Source organism: Balaenoptera ricei, chromosome 15, assembly GCF_028023285.1.
Source record: "Balaenoptera ricei isolate mBalRic1 chromosome 15, mBalRic1.hap2, whole genome shotgun sequence".
Taxonomy (NCBI): domain Eukaryota; kingdom Metazoa; phylum Chordata; class Mammalia; order Artiodactyla; family Balaenopteridae; genus Balaenoptera; species Balaenoptera ricei.
The window spans coordinates 67,375,758-67,392,734 of record NC_082653.1 but is presented as its reverse complement, the minus strand read 5'-3'; the positions used below and the strand labels follow the sequence as shown (position 1 = coordinate 67,392,734).

Genomic DNA, 16,977 nt, shown 5'->3' with positions numbered 1-16,977 from the left:
GGTAAGGCGGCTCTCCAGCCAAGGACAATTCCTTGAGAGAGCTGACAGCTGAGAGCAGTCAACCTACAACCTCCCCAAGAGCTGGGGCCTAGGTTCTCCTGTCCTGAAAGGGGACTAGGCATGACAGTGCAGCATTTGCAACAGTGCGCCCATTGTGCTGCACAGATCCACTTGCTTCTTTTTCAGTTCTGAAAGCAGCACCTTTAGGACCCTGGTGGACATCTTTTCCTGTGGGAAACTTATAAGAGGAAAGTTAGTGGGACAAAGTATAGCTCTTGCTACTGCTGCTGCTGTAGCTCACCTTAAGGTGTAACTGACATAACATACCCTCCTCTCCTATCCATCCTAGATTCCTGTCACCCTCTGCTAGCACCTCTAGGTGGCTTATGGTGGGGTGGCCCAGACCTCCATCCCTGAGGGGGCTGAGCCACTGGTTGCCATATACTTCTCAGGCTGTGGCTACTGTTTTTGTCCATTTACTGTAAAATAGGCCAAAGGAGAACTAAGAGACACCCAGGTGGATCATGTGGGTGCCACATCATTCCATTCTACTACCGGTGGAAAACTGAACAATCTTAGTGCTTCCCTGTGCTGAAGGCTACGTATCCTTCTCCTCTACTGGGGATGGGGTCCTCATTATTACGTGGGCAGCGGGTCCAGCTCCAAAATCCCATCTTAGCGTCTACTCTTTCCTGTTGTCCCTGGCACCAAGCTGTTGCAGGTTGGGTTCTCTAGGAAATACTCTTGAGTTGCAGGACATTTATTGAGGAGTGCTCTTGGGACCCACATGTGTGGAGGGAGAGAAGGAAGCAGGATCTGGCAGAGGGAGAAGTCGGGTTGCAGTGCAGCGGTAGGAGGACCTCAGCAGACCCTTTAGGGAGCTCTGAAGCTGGGATGTCCCTCTAGAGTTGTTCACGTTGGGCTGAGGGAGCCAGGTTTTGTACCCTGCATTGCTCAGTCACTGGAAGCTAGCTGCCCTGGGTAGGTGTGATCTTGGGCAAGGGGCTCTCTTCAGCTAGTGGCAGGGTTGGGGGGGAGGGAAAGGAATAGGTCCTTCGGTCCTGAAGGGGGACTCTGGGCAGCACAGCATCCATAACGGTTTGTATCCTTCAGCTCCACCAATCAGTCTGATCTTGGCATCCACAATAAAGAGTTTTCAGTCTGGGATGGAGGGAAGGTGGATGGACCCTGTGCCCCAGGCACTGATATGCTCCCCTCACAGGACCTTAAATGCTGATGTGCTTTATTCCTTCAAACTCTCACCATTCCCTACCGATAGGAAATTGGAGGAAAAGGATGCATTTTATAATAGAATTAATTTGGTGTCTGGACAGAAGCCTTGCCAGACTGGAGGAGGAAACAGGCGATCTATCACAAGGCGCTACCTGCAGGAGATGCCTTGAGGCTGAGAGTAACAGGGAATGGGATGACTCTTTGCATTTCCTCTGTCTCAGCCACTACAACACAAGATTTATCCAACCGGAAATCTGCCCTGGTTTACTGTCTGGGTAGAGCCACAGAAACAGCTGAATAAGCTGGGACCTCCCAGTTTACCATGGAAATCTATGCACACTAATAGGTGCTTGTTTACTATTTGCTGAAGGCACCAACGCAAGAGTCTTTGCCTTTCGGTTTCATCAGAGTGGGGATGACAATAGGACCTACTACATTACATTGTTTTCTATTTCTTCTAGAATTTATTTTTGATACTTTATACTTTCCTAAAATTGTCCACTCCATCTGCTTTTTAAATCTAAGTTCCAAGAGGATAGAGCCCTTACTTGTTTTGTCTACTGTTGTGTCCCCAGCATCAGCAAAAACCACAGAGCGGGCTTCCAGTAAATATTTGCTCTATGAGTAAACGTGTCTGGGGGAGGAAGTATTATTTTGGAAAAAAAAGAAGGAAGAATTAATTCCTCTCCTAATCGTGACTCATTTTTTTCAGGCCACCCTTGGCCTTTTCTTATTCAAAACATCCGTGAAAAAAGTGCAGTTCCAAAGCAGTTGGCGCGGTTGATATAACAGTATTTGAAAACACCATTATCGGGAGCGCAGCAGGGCATCTGTGCTCTTGTATGAACTAGCTATGATCTTCCTCCGTAGCCCATTCACATCTTTGAGACACCCGCCTCTGGGCTTCCTCCACCGTCTCCATTTCAGTTTCCCAAGAATGGGTGAGGGGGCTTCCCTGGTGGCGCAGTGGTTGAGAATCTGCCTGCCAGTGTAGGGAACACGGGTTCGAGCCCTGGTCTGGGAAGATCCCACATGCCGCGGAGCAACTAGGCCCGTGAGCCACAACTACTGAGCCTGCGCGTCTGGAGCCTGTGCTCCGCAACGGGAGAGGCCGGATAGTGAGAGGCCCGCGCACCGCGATGAAGAGTGGCCCCCGGTCGCCGCAACTAGAGAAAGCCCTCGCACAGAAACAAAGACCCAACACAGCCAAAAAAAAAAAAAAAAAAAAAAAAAAAAAAATCTAGTGGTTCTCAAAGTGTGGTCCTGGACCAGCACCTGGGAATCATAGATTCTTAAAAAAAAAAAAAAAGAATCGGTGAGGAACCCACTGTGAGCCAGGCACTGTGCTAGTCCGTAGAAGTTTTGTTTTTCTGCACCCAAATTTTCACATACTGCATTTTCCAGGGTCCACTGGGGACCTTGTGGTGACCGCACTGCAGCGCAACGTCCGGGCGGCGTTGTCGCAGCGTCCCCTGGGGGCCAGCCCGAGATCTCCTCGCCGCTCGCGGTCGGCCCGCAGTGCGCCGGTTCCCGGAGGGTTCGAAACAGTTGGGAGTTGGACTGACTCCAGCTTCGGTTCCGGGAGACTCTCCTGATCGGCCTGCCGTCCCGGGGCCATGAAGAAGGCCGTCCACAAAAGCGTTAAAGGTAACTGGGTGATGTCCTGGGGACCAAGACTTCTTCACTTTTTCTCCTCTGTAAAATGGGAAAGTCACACTCTTGGGCCTCTCACCATCATTTGTTTACCAAACTAAAATTTACATACAGGAAGAGTCCCCCCTCCCCCTTTTTAGTGTACAGCTTTGTGAGTTTTGTACCCACGTTTAACCACCACCACAATCAAGATGTGGAGGTCTCACCACCCCCAAAATTACCTTGTGATGAAGCCCCGTTGCTGCCAACGCCTTTCACCACCCCAGCTCCTGACACTCCTGATCTGTTTTCTATAGTTTTGCCCTTTCCATGGAGAATGTCACAAAAATGGAATCCTATGATATGGAGTCTTTTGAATCTGGCTTCTTTCACTTAACGCTGCTGTCTTTTGAGACTGGGCTTCATAGTAGATTATATCATGAGCACTTTAATTTGCAAGCTGAGGTTGGAACTCAGACCCTGTCTATGATGCCAGATCTCTGTTTGCTCAGGAGCCAGAGGCTCGAGGAGGGGATGACCTGTAATCCTGAAAAGTCTTGAAGATTGTACCTTCTTTATACTAGGTTACTTTATTTTCCAGACAGAGAGCATCTGTGGTTTGGGGGAGGGTGAGGTTGGAGATAGGCAAGGACAGTTGCTTGGAGTTGAAAGGGCCATGAAACCGCCCAGCTCCCTGCAGCTGGAGATGTGGGAGCATGGGAAGCCCCTTCCCCAGCAGTGGGGGGGGACTCCTGGGCCCCCCCAGACACCACAGTCACATGGATTTGGCAAAGGTTTGGCAAGGTAGCAGTTTGTCACTTCTCCTTAAGGAAAAGTGTTGCGTGTGTGAAATGCTGGAAGAGTGTGCTGAAAACAAGTTTCCCCAGAAGCTTCCTGTAGGCTGAAAATGAGTCTTCTCAGAAGCTTCCTCTTGGGAAAATAACCTGTTGTTTTAAATCACTCCTCCATCTTCGAAACTTTTCTTGTGAGGTTTAGTTTTGTAGAAAACATACTTCAACGCCTCCCTACCCATTTTTCCTGGATTTTCCTCCCAAATGCTTTTTTTCTACTGTCCATTTCCACTGACATTGCTTGGGTGACATGCTCTGGGTGAACGCAGTAACCCTTTCGTTTCTCACTTCCACTCTGGACCCCACAATCCATATAACAGCCAGAGGTTTTTGTTTGTGTGTTTCTCTGAATGCAGACCTTAGCTTGTCCTGCTGAAATTGCTTCTAAGCTTTTCCAGTGAGGTAGACCTGCCAAGCAGCCTGTCTGCTCTGCCTTTGCTCCTCCTGCCTGCCCCCTACTGGTCTCCTTTATGTTCTTTCCTGTCTCAGAATCTTGATCTAATTTGCTCTCTCCCATCCTACTTCGCTTAAAGCTTTCCTGTTGGTCTTTTCGATCTCAATTCAGATTTTACCTCCTCTGTGAAGCCTTGACCCACCTTCCTCACAGGAGACGTTAGCCTCCTGTTGGTCACCCTAAGAGCTCTCTGAACTTTTCCTTCATAGCATGTGTCGCAGTTTGTTGTTCAAAATATGTTTACATGATTCATTGATATTTGTCTCAGCCACTAGGCTGGAAGATCCATGAGGGCAAGAAACACTTACGATTCCTAGCACACTGCCCGTATCAATAACTATTTGTTAAGTGAATGGATAATAATAACTAACATTAATTAAATATTCACAATGTGCTAGGCACTGTGCAAAAGCCCTTTAACTGTCTCCTTTAATTTTCCTAACAACCCTCTGAGTGGGCATTTTTATTATCATCACTTTACTGATGAGGAAACTAAGGAAGAGAGAGGTTGATTAACTGTCCCAAGGGTCTGGCTTTAGAACCCCAGTTACTACTGTCATGCTGATGTCTAGGTGAAGGACTAAAACAAATCTCTCCTTTTTTAGAAGAAAGACAAATCGGCCTCAAGGTCAAGCCATCTGTACACAACTTGAGCAAAACTCAGCAGACCAAACTCACTGTGGGCAGCCTGGGATTAGGCCTGGTCATCATCCAGCATGGGCCCTACCTTCAGATCACGCACCTCATTAAGAAGGGCTCTGCAGCCAGGGATGGAAAACTCCAGCCAGGTGACTGTGCTTTCCCCATGCCTCCCAAACACTCCACCTCTTTCTCCCTCCCGTCTGCCTTCAGGGAGACTCAGGTTTCACTGTAACAATGATAATGATGACATTGTTTGAGAGCTTTCAATGGGCAGGCCAGTTGGTATTACTTGTATAACCTTCGCTGTTGGGCGTTTTTATTCACTGAATTCTTACAATAACCCTCTAGGTAGGAACTATTATCATTCCCCTTTTACAGGTGAGGAAACTGAGGCTCAGTGAGACTGAGTTCCTTGTCGAGGTTCACCCCCATCTAGCAGGTGGGATTCATATACAGGCACAGCGTCACTCCAGTGTTTATGGCTCTCTGTGGATAAAGCTTTCTTCTTTTGTAGGCAGTATTAATCATCATTAACATTTAGAAGCATGATCTTATTTCACCTTCCTGGCAATCCCTGAGGTAGATTCTACATTTAAAAAAATTTTTTTTTAATTCTTTAATAGACCTTTATTAGAGTATAATTGCTTCACAATACTGTGTTCGTTTCTGTTGCACAGCAAAGTGAATCAGCCATATGCACACACATGTCCCCATATCCACTCTCTCTTGAGCCTCCCTCCCATCTTCCCTTTCTCACCCCTCTAGGTCATTGCAAAGCAATGAGCCGGTCTCCCCGTGCTATGCTGCTGCTTCCCACCAGCCAACTATTTTACATTCGGTAGTGTATATATGTCGATGCTACTCTCACTTCACCTCAGCTTCGCCCTCCCACCCCATGTCCTCAAGTCCATTTTCTATGTCTATCTCTTTATTCCTGCCCTGCAACTAGGTTCATCAGTACCATTTTTTTTTTTTAGATTCTATATATATGCGTTAGCATATGGTATTTGTTTTTCTCTTTCTGACTTACTTCACTCTGTATGACAGACTCTAGGTCCATCCACCTCACTGCAAATAACTCAGTTTTGTTTCTTTTTATGGCTGAGTAATACTCCACCGCATATATGTGCCACATCTTCTTTATGCATTCATCTGTCGATGGACATTTAGGCTGGTTCCATGTCCTGGCTATTGTAAATAGTGCTGCAATGAACATTGTGGTACATGTCTCTTCTTGAATTATGGTTTTCTCAGGGTATATGCCCCGTAGTGGGATTGCTGGGTCATATGGTAGTTCTCTTTTTAGTTTTCTAAGGAACCTCCATACTGTTTTCCATAGTGGTTGTATCAATTTACATTCCCACCAACAGTGCAAGGGGCTTCCCTTTTCACCACACCCTTTCTAGCATTTATTGTTTCTAGATTTTTTGATAATGGCCATTCTGACCGGCATGAGGTGATACCTCATCGTAGTTTTGATTTGCATTTCTCTAATGATTAGTGATGTTGAGCATCTTTTCATGTGCCTCTTGGCCATCTGTATGTCTTCCTTGGTGAAATGTCTATTTAGGTCTTCTGCCCATTTTTTAACTGGATTGTTTGTTTCTTTGCTATTGAGCTCCATGAGCTGTTTGTATATTTTGGAGATTAATCCTTTGTCTGTTGTTTCAGTTGCAAATATTTTCTCCCATTCTGAGGGTTGTCTTTTTGCCTTGCTTATGGTTTCCTTTGCTGTGCAAAAGCTTTTAATTAAGTCCCATTTGTTTATTTTTGTTTTTATTGCCATTACTCTAGGAGGTGGGTCAAAAAAGATCTTGCTGTGGTTTATGTCAAAGAGTGTTTTTCCTATGTTTTCCTCTAAGAGTTTTATAGTGTCTGGTCTTACATTTAAGTCTTTAATCCATTTGGAGTTTATTTTTGTGTATGGTGTTAGGTAGTGTTCTAATTTTATTCTTTTACATGTAGCTGTCCAGTTTCCCCAGCACCACTTATTGAAGAGGCTGTCTTTTCTCCATTGTATATTCTTGCCCTCTTTGTCATAAATTAGGTGCCCATATGTGCATGGGTTTATCTCTGGGCATTCTATCTTGTACCATTGATCTAGATTTCTGTTTTTGTGCCAGTACCGTACTGTCTTGATTACTGTAGCTTTGCGGTATAGTTTGAAGTCAGGGAGCCTGATTCCTCCAACTCCGTTTTTCTTTCTCAAGATTGCTTTGGCTGTTCGGGGTCTTTTGTGTTTCCATACGAATTGTAAAATTTTTGGTTCTAATTCTGTGAAGAACGCCATTGGTAGTTTGATAGGGATTGCATTGAATCTGTAGGTTGCTTTGGGTAGTATAGTTATTTTCACAATATTGATTCTTCCAATCCAAGAACATGGTATATTTCTCCATCTGTTTATGTCATCTTTGATTTGTTTCATGATTGTCTTATAGTTTTCTGAGTACAGGTCTTTTGCCTCCTTAGGTAGGTTTATTCCTAGGTATTTTATTCTTTTTGTTGCAGTGGTAAATGGGAGTGTTTCCTTAATTTCTCTTTCTGATTTTTCGTTGTTGGTGTACAGGAATGCCAGAGATTTCTGTGCATTAATTTTGTATCCTGTAACCTTACCAAATTCCTTGATTAGATTCTACATTAAACCACCTTACAGAGAAGGAATCAGATATTTAGTAACTTGTACCTTGTCACACCAAGGAGTGGGGATTTGAACCCTCTCTGTTACACTCTTTGTCAGTACTGCCCTGCTTCTCTTGGCTTTGGGTGAATGAATTTTCCATCCAATTCAAGACATTTTCCCAGCGCCTACTCTGGGCCTGGTGCTGTGCTCAGGAGTCAGGGACGCACAATGGGATGGTAAGGTGGTGGGAAGGAAAGACCATTCAGTGGGAGCTGGCCTGAATTCAGGCCCAGGCTCTGCCACTTTCTAGTTCTGTGACCTTGGACAAAGCCCCTTAACTTTCCTGGCCTTAGTCACCTCATCTCTAAATTGGGATAATACCACCTTTGTCAGGAGTTGCCAGGATTTGATGAGATAATCTTTATGAAAATGCTTTGAGAACTACAGTGCTATGGAAATGCTGGCAATCATTTCTCTTAGGCTGTTCTTACTTAGAGATTCTTTAGACTGGTATCTTTTTTGTTGTTGTTGTTAACTAAAAATGATTGTGGTACAGGAGCCCCCAGTGGATTAAACCACTGGTTTGCAACTCTGGTTACCTATTAGAATCACCTGGAGACCTTTTAAAACAAAAATGCCTTGGCCCCATGTCCCCAGAGGTTCTGATTCAATTGGTTTGGCTTTGGGGATAGGGCAGTTCATGGTTTAAAAGCTCCTCAGGTGATTCTAATTGCAGCTAGGGTTAGAAGCAGTGGATTAAAGAATTAAGTAGACCAATGATGCTATTACAAAAGTTTACCTCACCTTAAAATCCAAAGCATTTTCTCCACATAGAAAATGGTGCTGGGGAACAAACTGACAGAAAGAGAGTTCTGGACTTTCCAGACCAAAAGAACTCTAGGCCAGGTCCCATGGGCCTTTTCTGCTTGTTCTCCTTAGCTTCTCTGGGGTCAGGGGACAGATGCTCATTGATAACCAGAGTGCACACTCACTAGAGTGGGACAGGAGTATGCTTTCATGCACATGAAACAGAATCTCCTGGTGGGGCTACAGTTAGTGGGCTCCTGGAGGTCAGAGGCAGTCTTGAATTCACCTTTTAAATCCACGACTTACCTACAGCACTGGCACATTTATTATGTCTGTGCTTGATAAATGAATAGCAAGTGAGTATTTGTCCTAGGCATTTTGCAAGGTGTTTCCACATCTATTATCTCATTTAATCTCTGCAACACTCCTGGAAGGTAGATAACAAAACATAGAGCCTTAGAGAGATGAAGTAATTTGTTCAATACAGAGCTAAGTGGGTGGTCAGAGCTGAGACTTGAAACCGTATCTGCTTAGAAAGCCCATACCTTTGACTAGAAAAGAGATTTCAATAGAGAGTAAGTCCAGGGCCCCAAATCTCTTCATGACAAGTCAGCCACTTCTCTTCAAGGTCTAGGTTTCAAAGACTCTGTAACTCAGTCCTTTTGACAATGATTATGAAATTTTGAGAGGTGACGGTCTTAGAAACCTGATGTTTTTTTGACCCCATTACCTCCCAGCCCCATTATTTCTCATTCATGTGCTTTGAATTTCTCTCTTTTTGGTGTTTCATAATAGGGCTTCATCTCGATTTCCTGATTAGTTTATTCTGGCTAAACTTTAAAATCCTTTTGGCCAGTATAGCTTTAGCAAACTCTGATATCCAGAGTCTTAAGAAATTAATATAGCTTTGAAGGTAAATACAAGTCATGTACTGGTCACCACCCTTACTAGGCCACATTCATTCAATAGGCATTTCCTGAATGCCTGCTCTGTGTAAGCATCCTGCTAGGTAGGCACTGTGGTATAATGATGAGCCAGACATACATGGTCTCTAACCACACAGAGCTTATGGAATTTACAGCCTAGTTTGTAGAGATGGTAGTGGCTTGGCTGCTGCAAAGTTGATTAAATATAGGTAATCGAGACAGTTTATATAATGTGGTTCCTATAGCCCATTAAAACAGAAAGAAAATGTATAATGTTGATATTCATAAATACCAAATTGGTGTTTCTTTATGAAAGGCAATGTTAATGTCTATTGCCAGAGTACTCACATTCACACAATGATATGTCTGGTTTACAGCCAGGACGGTCAGGGAATTAAGCTGTTTATTTTCTGCCCTCTTGATAAAAGTCACCCTTTAACAACATAATTAAGCAAAATGACAAGCCATAAACACTCCTTTTAAGATTAGGCAAGTAAGCTCATCCAGTGAGGTCTTCTTCCTCCCCCCCCACCATTTTAATTAACCTCCATGGGGTGAACAGCTTTAGATCACACAATCTGCAGGTCGCCGGGAGAAGCCCTGTTTCATTCTGAAGTTAGCCCCAGCTATTTTTAAAGACCAAAGTAGAAGGTTTTCTTCACCCTTCTAAGTATTCATTTTCTTTAATACTGTGAACTTTTGTTTCTGATAGGATCTAGCACTATGGAAATTTGTCCTTGGCATTCCTTGGAGGCTTCCTTTGGGATCGGCATAATTCCCAATTATAGCACAGTGGGGAGTAGTATCAGAGAATGTACTTCATCTTGACTCTTTTCTCCTCTGAGGTTAGGCTTCAGCTGTCTTTCAGGTTGATTGAGGGGTCTCTAGCTTCCCATGCACAGAGAGGTGAACATATCCTTTGGGACTCATTGGGGTTACTTTATCCGATGTTAGCTATAAAGTATCCATGACCATTTGGCAGGATTTTAGTACTAGTAAGAGCTGATGACTAAGATTTTACCCAATGTATCTGTCTGTCCTTAAAAAGCAATTTCCCTGTATTCCTTCCTCTCTTGCTGAATGCCCTTGTAGTAGTCAGAGGTCTTCAATGCAAGCAATAGAAAAGTTCTGTTAAGGCATTGGATTTAGAACAATGAGGCTGACAGAGTTGCCAGAAAGCCTGGAGAACCAGGTTTGGAAAATGGTGAGAGAACAAAGGGCCATGGAAACTGGGTGCTCCTGTCACCTCTCTGCATCTCCTGCTCTAGGTTCAGTGACCCAGGGAGACTGACAAATAACTGGACCTAGTTTACATGTTCACACCCTAGCTGCTGGGTACAAGTGAATAACTGGTCTTTTTAACATCTAGTTTGGAGGTCCAGGGGCTTGCTGTCAAGATGTGGTTCTCTTCCTATTTGCTGGGGGCTCAGGAGCTCCATGGTTGGCCATCACCCTTCCCTGCCTGTTCAGCACTGTGCTACGGTAGGGGACCTAGCTGTCTAATCCCTTTGAGCTGACATACTCTCTGTATACATAGCTTAAACTTAATTAAAGCATGCTAATTGTCCAGTGTTGCATGTAGAATTACTTGCTCAACGAATACTATGTAAGGGCAAACATTAAACTGAAAGGCTTGATGTTTAATATGGTCTTCTGCTTACTGTGGAGGGCATTGGAAATGGCCAGGCAGGTATAATAGAAAGTAGGTCATTTATTCACTTAGTGTAAGTGGTTTTTTCTTTAATAGTAATAGCCATTTATTTTACTTGAAGAAAACACATTTTTAGAATCCTAAAGGATGATTCAGATTATAAATGGTTTTTAGCCTCTGTCACACCAAGGACTTTAGAAATGTTGTAAAAACATGCTACAATATCTACCACCACACTGACTATTAAGAAACATCTTGCATGTATTCTTCATTATTCAAAGGATACTTATGTCACGGAAAGGGTCATTTTTATTAAATAAAGGCTGAAGCCTGGCTTTGGTTCAAAATGAACCAACAATATGAACCCATAAAATGAAATACCTCACCCCCCCCCAAAAAAGAAAGAAAAACATCGCACAATAAAGCCAGAAATGGTATGATCCTTTTAAACCATTATCTTAATTTTACTGATTTTTTTCCTTTTTCAGGTGATGTTTTGATTAGTGTTGGCTATGCCAATGTGTTAGGATATACTCTTCGAGAATTTTTAAAGCTTTTGCAACATATCACCATAGGAACAGTGCTACAAATCAAGGTTTACCGAGATTTTATTGACATACCCCAAGAATGGCAAGAAATATATGATTTAATCCCTGAGACCAAATTCCCAATTACACGGTAAGTAGTTAAGTTTAGGAATCTTTGTTATACTACAGAGTTCCCCAGGGTCTAGGAAGTAGAGTCTTAGTTTAATGTGAGAACTATCAGTTGGACCATGTAGGAGGGATTGATGACACTGCCACAATTTAGTGGGTTTCTAAGTCCTTTTGGAAAGTACAATCTGTAGGACCTAATATGAGGCAGAATGATAAAGGCAAGAGCCTTGGACATGGAGTTTAAAAAAAGACCAAACTATCCAATGGCAACTCCACCTCCAAACCTACATGCGTGACTCCGCCTTTTCCAAAGTTAGCCCTTAAACATGTGCTGTGAATCCCATTTCCTCATTTGTCTCCGGCATATTCAACTTCTCTCTCTGGATCCTTCCCAATAACATTTAAGCCCCTTTAAAACCTCTACCATCTTAGCAAACCCCACCTAATTCCACTCTCCTCTCCTTTCCCTTCCGGCCACTGCCTTGTCCCTTGACTCCAAACCCATTGAAAGAGCTGTATTAGACTTTGCCATTTCCTCAGGAGACACCATTTCCCCCCTCAGTGCAGGCCTTGGCTGAGAGTCCTTTTTCCCAGGGTCACTTACAACCTTCATACTGCTGATTTCAGTGGACTCTTCTCAGTCTTTATTTTGCTTGGCTTCTGAGCAGCATTAGACACTGTACACTCAACTCTGGTTGAAACATCATTTTCCCCAGACTTCTGGGATACCATACTCCCATGATTTTCCTATTTCCTCTAGTCACTTCCTCTTGATCTCCTTTTACCCAACCTTGGAGTTCCTCAAGGTTTAATCTTTGGCTTTCTTCTCTCAATCTCCTAAGCAGACTTCTTGATTTCTCTAAAAATAGAACTACCATATGACCCAGCAATCCCACTACTGGGCATATACCCGGAGAAAACCATAATTCAAAAAGAGACATGTACCACAATGTTCATTGCAGCTCTATTTACAATAGCCAGGACATGGAAGCAACCTAAGTGTCCATCAACAGATGAATGGATAGAGAAGATGTGGCACATGTATACAATGGAATATTACTCAGCCATAAAAAGAAACAAAATTGAGTTATTTGTAGTGAGGTGGCTGGACCTAGAGACTGTCATACAGAGTGAATAAGTCAGAAAGAGAAAAACAAATACTGTATGCTAACACATATATATGGAATCTAAAAAAAAATGGTTCTGAAGAACCTAGGGGCAGGACAGGAATAAAGATGCAGATGTAGAGAATGGACTTGAGGACACGGGGAGGGGGAAGGGTAAGCTGGAATGAAGTGAGAGAGTGGCATGGACATATATACACTACCAAATGTAAAACAGATAGCTAGTGGGAAGCAGCCGCATGGCACAGGGAGATCAGCTCGGTGCTTTGTGACCACCTAGAGGGGTGGGATAGGGAGGATGGAAGGGAGACGCAAGAGGAAGGAGATATGGGGATATATGTATATGTATAGCTGATTCACTTTGTTATAAAGCAGAAACTAACACACCATTGTAAAGCAATTATACTCCAATAAAGATGTTAAAAAAAAAACTCCTTGATTTCTGTGGTTTCTATTAGTATCTATAAATTAATAATTTTCAAATTGTATTATCTCCAAACTTGTATAAACACCCACTTGATATCTGCATTTGTATGTATCATAAACCCCTCAAACTCATTACGCCTAAAATCAAAAGCCAGCTTGCCACCGTCCTAGTGGCAGAACACTCACATAGTCAAACAAGTCAGAAATTTACGGGTTGTGCTTGATTTCTCCATCTCCCTTTTCTTTAACTGACAAATTCAGTGCTCTGATGCAAGAGTGGTCCTTATTAATTCTGACCAGATTCCTGACCACTAGTTGCTACAGCTGTGCACCTTTGCTTATTGGGATGGGCTCAAAGAAATATGGCTAGGGACTTTACTAAAGACTAAAAAATGGCCCATATTCCATAGACATTACTTTAGAGTCCAACTTGTGGCCGTAGGAACTGATATGGCTAGCAGATGTGCTTTGCTTGTCTTCCTCAGTGTTTTAAACACTGTAGAGAGAAAGGAGGATACATAGGGGGTGCTTTTCCAGGGGGCAGTAATACGCTATTTCTTGACCTGGGTAGTAGCTACCAAGGTATTTATAATTTTTTTCATTCAACTTTTTTGCATTTTTCTGTGTATTTCAAAAAAATTTTTAATGAAAAAATATTTGAATCGCTAAATTTACAAATCTAAGATTTCATGCAAAGAGTCTTTATCTCTGGTTTCTCCTGAAGAAACTAGAAGATGGGCTTGCATTCCCACATGGTGACAGTGGACTAGAGCTGGGCAGTTGTCCCCTTCAGATGAGGTACAGATTGGGGAAAAAATTCCCAGTAACTAAGCCAATCCTGATTTGATTAAAAGTCATTAATGATAATAGTGATAACTGCTTACTATGTGGTGGGCACTGCTTTACAAGCATTATACCATTTAATCCTCATGCCAATTCTTTTTATTTATCCTCGTTTTACAGATAAGAAAACTGAAGCCAATGTAGTGTATAAACTTGCCAGAGGCCACAGGGCTAAGTGGTATATGTCTGTCTCCAGAGCAGCAATGTCCAGTAAGAACTTTCTGTGATAGTGGAAATGTTCTGTGTCTGCGTTATCCCATGTGATAGCCACTAGCCACAGGTGGCTACTAACCCCTGAAATGTGAAGATTTGTAACGGAGGAATTTTAAATTTTATTCAAGTTTAACCAGTTTAGATTTAGCAGCCACACGTAGCTGGTGGACCTTGTATTGGGTCGTTCAGCTCCCGAACCTGAGCTCTTAACCATTTGCTTATAGAACAACTACGTTCTAAGCACAGAGTTCAGAATATTAAAAATCTAAGGATGGCAGATTGACCATTCAAAAGCAAACACAGAACAGCACAACTTAAGTATGAGGCTAAAATCCACAAACTTAGGAACAATATCAGTCATGTTCTGAATCCCTTTCTTAATTAAGCAAAGTGCTTATAGCTAAGGCATTTTAGCATCTTATGTGGAAGGGGGCGGGGAAGGAGCAGAAGTGGAAGGAAAAGGCTTATTTGGTATGACTTCCTTCAGGAGCAAAGAGCACTGTGTGCACAACGGAGAGAATACTCCACAGGATGCTCTGGGCAGGCCTAGTCGTATAAAAACTGTTTCCAGCTAACCCTGACCTCTGCTGGCTTGTGGCGTTACTATCTAATGCAGTTCAATAAGAACCTGGCTCTGCCACCTGTCCTTGATGATTATCTAATACAATTACAAAGGATGTCCTTTGCACTCTGAAGGCAAACTGTTCTAGTCCTGAGATCTGAATCTCCTTGCACAGCACTAAATCAAGGATTAAAAGAAAATAGTACAATTAAGACTAGCGGCCCTTAGTAAAATTGACTCCATACCAAATGTCATTTCCAGAAGAGATAAACTTTAGGAAAAGCTTGAAAAGCTTAGGAGCAAATAAAACAGGCAGGCCTCCAAGGATGTTAGTGAAAACACCAGTAAGTCTGATAGCTTGGAAGGACTGGGGTAGGGAAGAAATCTATTTCCTATTAGCAGGACAGAAAGTAACAGAGAAAGTAACCGAGGTTCATAACTACAAAGGTCTGGTTTTGGATCTGCTGGCAAATCCAGCACCAGAATGAGGGGTAGCAGGTAACAGACAGTATTTGTTCAGGAAAATAATAGCAGGTGCACGTGCTGCAGACATGAGAAAAGTTCAAGAAACCTGTTGTTGGCAAATTACAAAAAAAAAAGTCTGTACAAGTTTTTGGATGGCAACAGCGAGGTGGAATAGTGAATGATGAGACATCTGGATAGAAGGGTGTTCTACAGATCCACATATGTAAACCCAAACGAGGAGCAAAGAATGATGCTCAGGGGAGGAAAAAAAAACTCAGATTAGCATGTTGAAGATCTTTGAGGGCCATTATTTCTGGATGCCCCCTTGGAAATCAGTAATATTCTGTTATTGCTGACCCCATGTGACCCATGAAAACTGAGTTCTGTGGAGGAGATGGCCACATTGACCTGTCATTCTGTGTGAAGTGAAATTAACCCACCATTAAGGCCTGCTAATATTCTGGTCAATAGTCTGGCTTAAGTCTGTGCAAAGCTTTTAAAAGTAATGTGAAATAATTTAGGGCAGAATTTGATTTCCATTTAGGAATGGAAACAAATTTAAAGGTAATTTTTTTTTGGGCCGCATCTCGCGGCTTGTGGGATCTTAGTTCCCCTACCAGGGATTGAACCTGTGCCCTCGGCAGTGAAAGCTACAGTCCTAACCACTGGACTGCCAGGGAATTCCCTAAAGGTAATTTTAAAAAGAGAAAATTTTCAATAACACAGAAAGGTAGTGTTAAAGCTAAATTGTATTCTTTCTTTTACGAACCAAAGCAGGTTGTCAAGACATCTCTTAGGTGATAATGAATGTTCAGACATTAAGAATCCATTTCATTCACTATTCTTTTCATTTCAGCACAACAAAGAAAACTGAGGAGGCAAAAGATGACTCTTTCACAAGCAGTGATGACGATGAAGATGCAGTTTTAGATAAAAGACTTAAGTACTATAAATATCCACGGTCCACTGGCCATTACCCTGCAAGGAGACCAATGTCTATCTCTACAGAATGGCATGGATATAAAAAGAAGAACTGTACTATTAGTGTAGGAAAAGACATTAACTGTGACGTGATGATTCACAGAGACCACAAGAAAGAAGTGAGAGCCCCTTCTCCATACTGGACAATGGTGAAGCAAGACAATGAAAGCTCCTCCTCCTCCTCGGCCTCCTCTACCTCAGATGCATTTTGGCTCGAAGACTATGCCCATGTTGAAAAGGGCAAGAGTGAACCTGTATCAAAAGTTGGTTAGGCAGCAGTTTGCAAATCTGTGACCACAGGAGCATTTGTCTTGAAAACACCCATTTTTTGTGCACTGCCATGTATACGTTTGCTATACTTACAGGAATATGTGCAGACTTAACATTTCTCTTTGAGGAGTGTGTTGTAAAGCCTTTAGAGACCTTCTTCAATGTGATATCCAAAGACTTCCTTGGGGTTTCACAGGCCTCACAATTATTCAGATCCTTAAGACCTTCCTTTCTGAGAAGAATGTCTCATATTTTAGAAAATGCAGCAGAGGAACCCAATACCAGAATGTGTAAACACAGTAGAGAATTTTACTCTTTAAGGTAAGTATCACATTTTACTTTATTTAGTTTCTCGTTTGTAAACTTCAAGTGCCCTACTTAAAAGAAATGAGAAATTTTTGCCTAGTTGTTCACATTAGTTTTTTCACCCTTTTCAGCTCCACTTTTACTTTTTTTTTTAATATTTATTTATTTATTTGGCTGCACTGGGTCTTAGTTCTGGCATGTGGGATCTTAGTAGCGGCATGCGGCATCTTTCGTTGTGGCGTGCAGGCTCAGTAGTTGCGGCACAAGGGCTCTCTAGTTGTGGCGCATGGGCCCTAGAGCACTCGGGCTTAGTTG

General features: G+C 42.7%; 1 protein-coding gene across 2 annotated transcripts; it reads left to right on the top strand.

The window, feature by feature from the left end:
• Positions 1-2,849: 2,849 nt before the first annotated feature.
• On the top strand, positions 2,850-16,417 carry PDZD9 (PDZ domain containing 9). Of its 2 annotated transcripts, XM_059898140.1 has the most exons (4): positions 2,850-2,880; positions 4,779-4,958; positions 11,305-11,494; positions 15,962-16,417. In XM_059898140.1, the coding sequence occupies exons 1-4, from the start codon at positions 2,850-2,852 to the stop codon at positions 16,356-16,358; spliced, it is 798 nt and encodes a 265-aa protein (XP_059754123.1). In that variant the 3' UTR covers positions 16,359-16,417. The 2 variants fall into 2 exon arrangements, with proteins under 2 accessions (XP_059754123.1, XP_059754125.1); XM_059898142.1 differs by lacking the exon at positions 4,779-4,958.
• Positions 16,418-16,977: the final 560 nt, after the last annotated feature.

What these genes read in the sequence shown, in the direction of transcription:
- PDZD9 (XM_059898140.1), top strand. Translation starts at nt 2,850, where the DNA reads ATGAAGAAGGCCGTCCACAAAAGCGTTAAAG. An exon ending in CGTCCACAAAAGCGTTAAAG is followed by an intron (nt 2,881 to 4,778) that starts GTAACTGGGTGA and finishes CTTTTTTAGAAG; the next exon opens with AAAGACAAATCGGCCTCAAG. An exon ending in ACCAAATTCCCAATTACACG is followed by an intron (nt 11,495 to 15,961) that starts GTAAGTAGTTAA and finishes TTTTCATTTCAG; the next exon opens with CACAACAAAGAAAACTGAGG.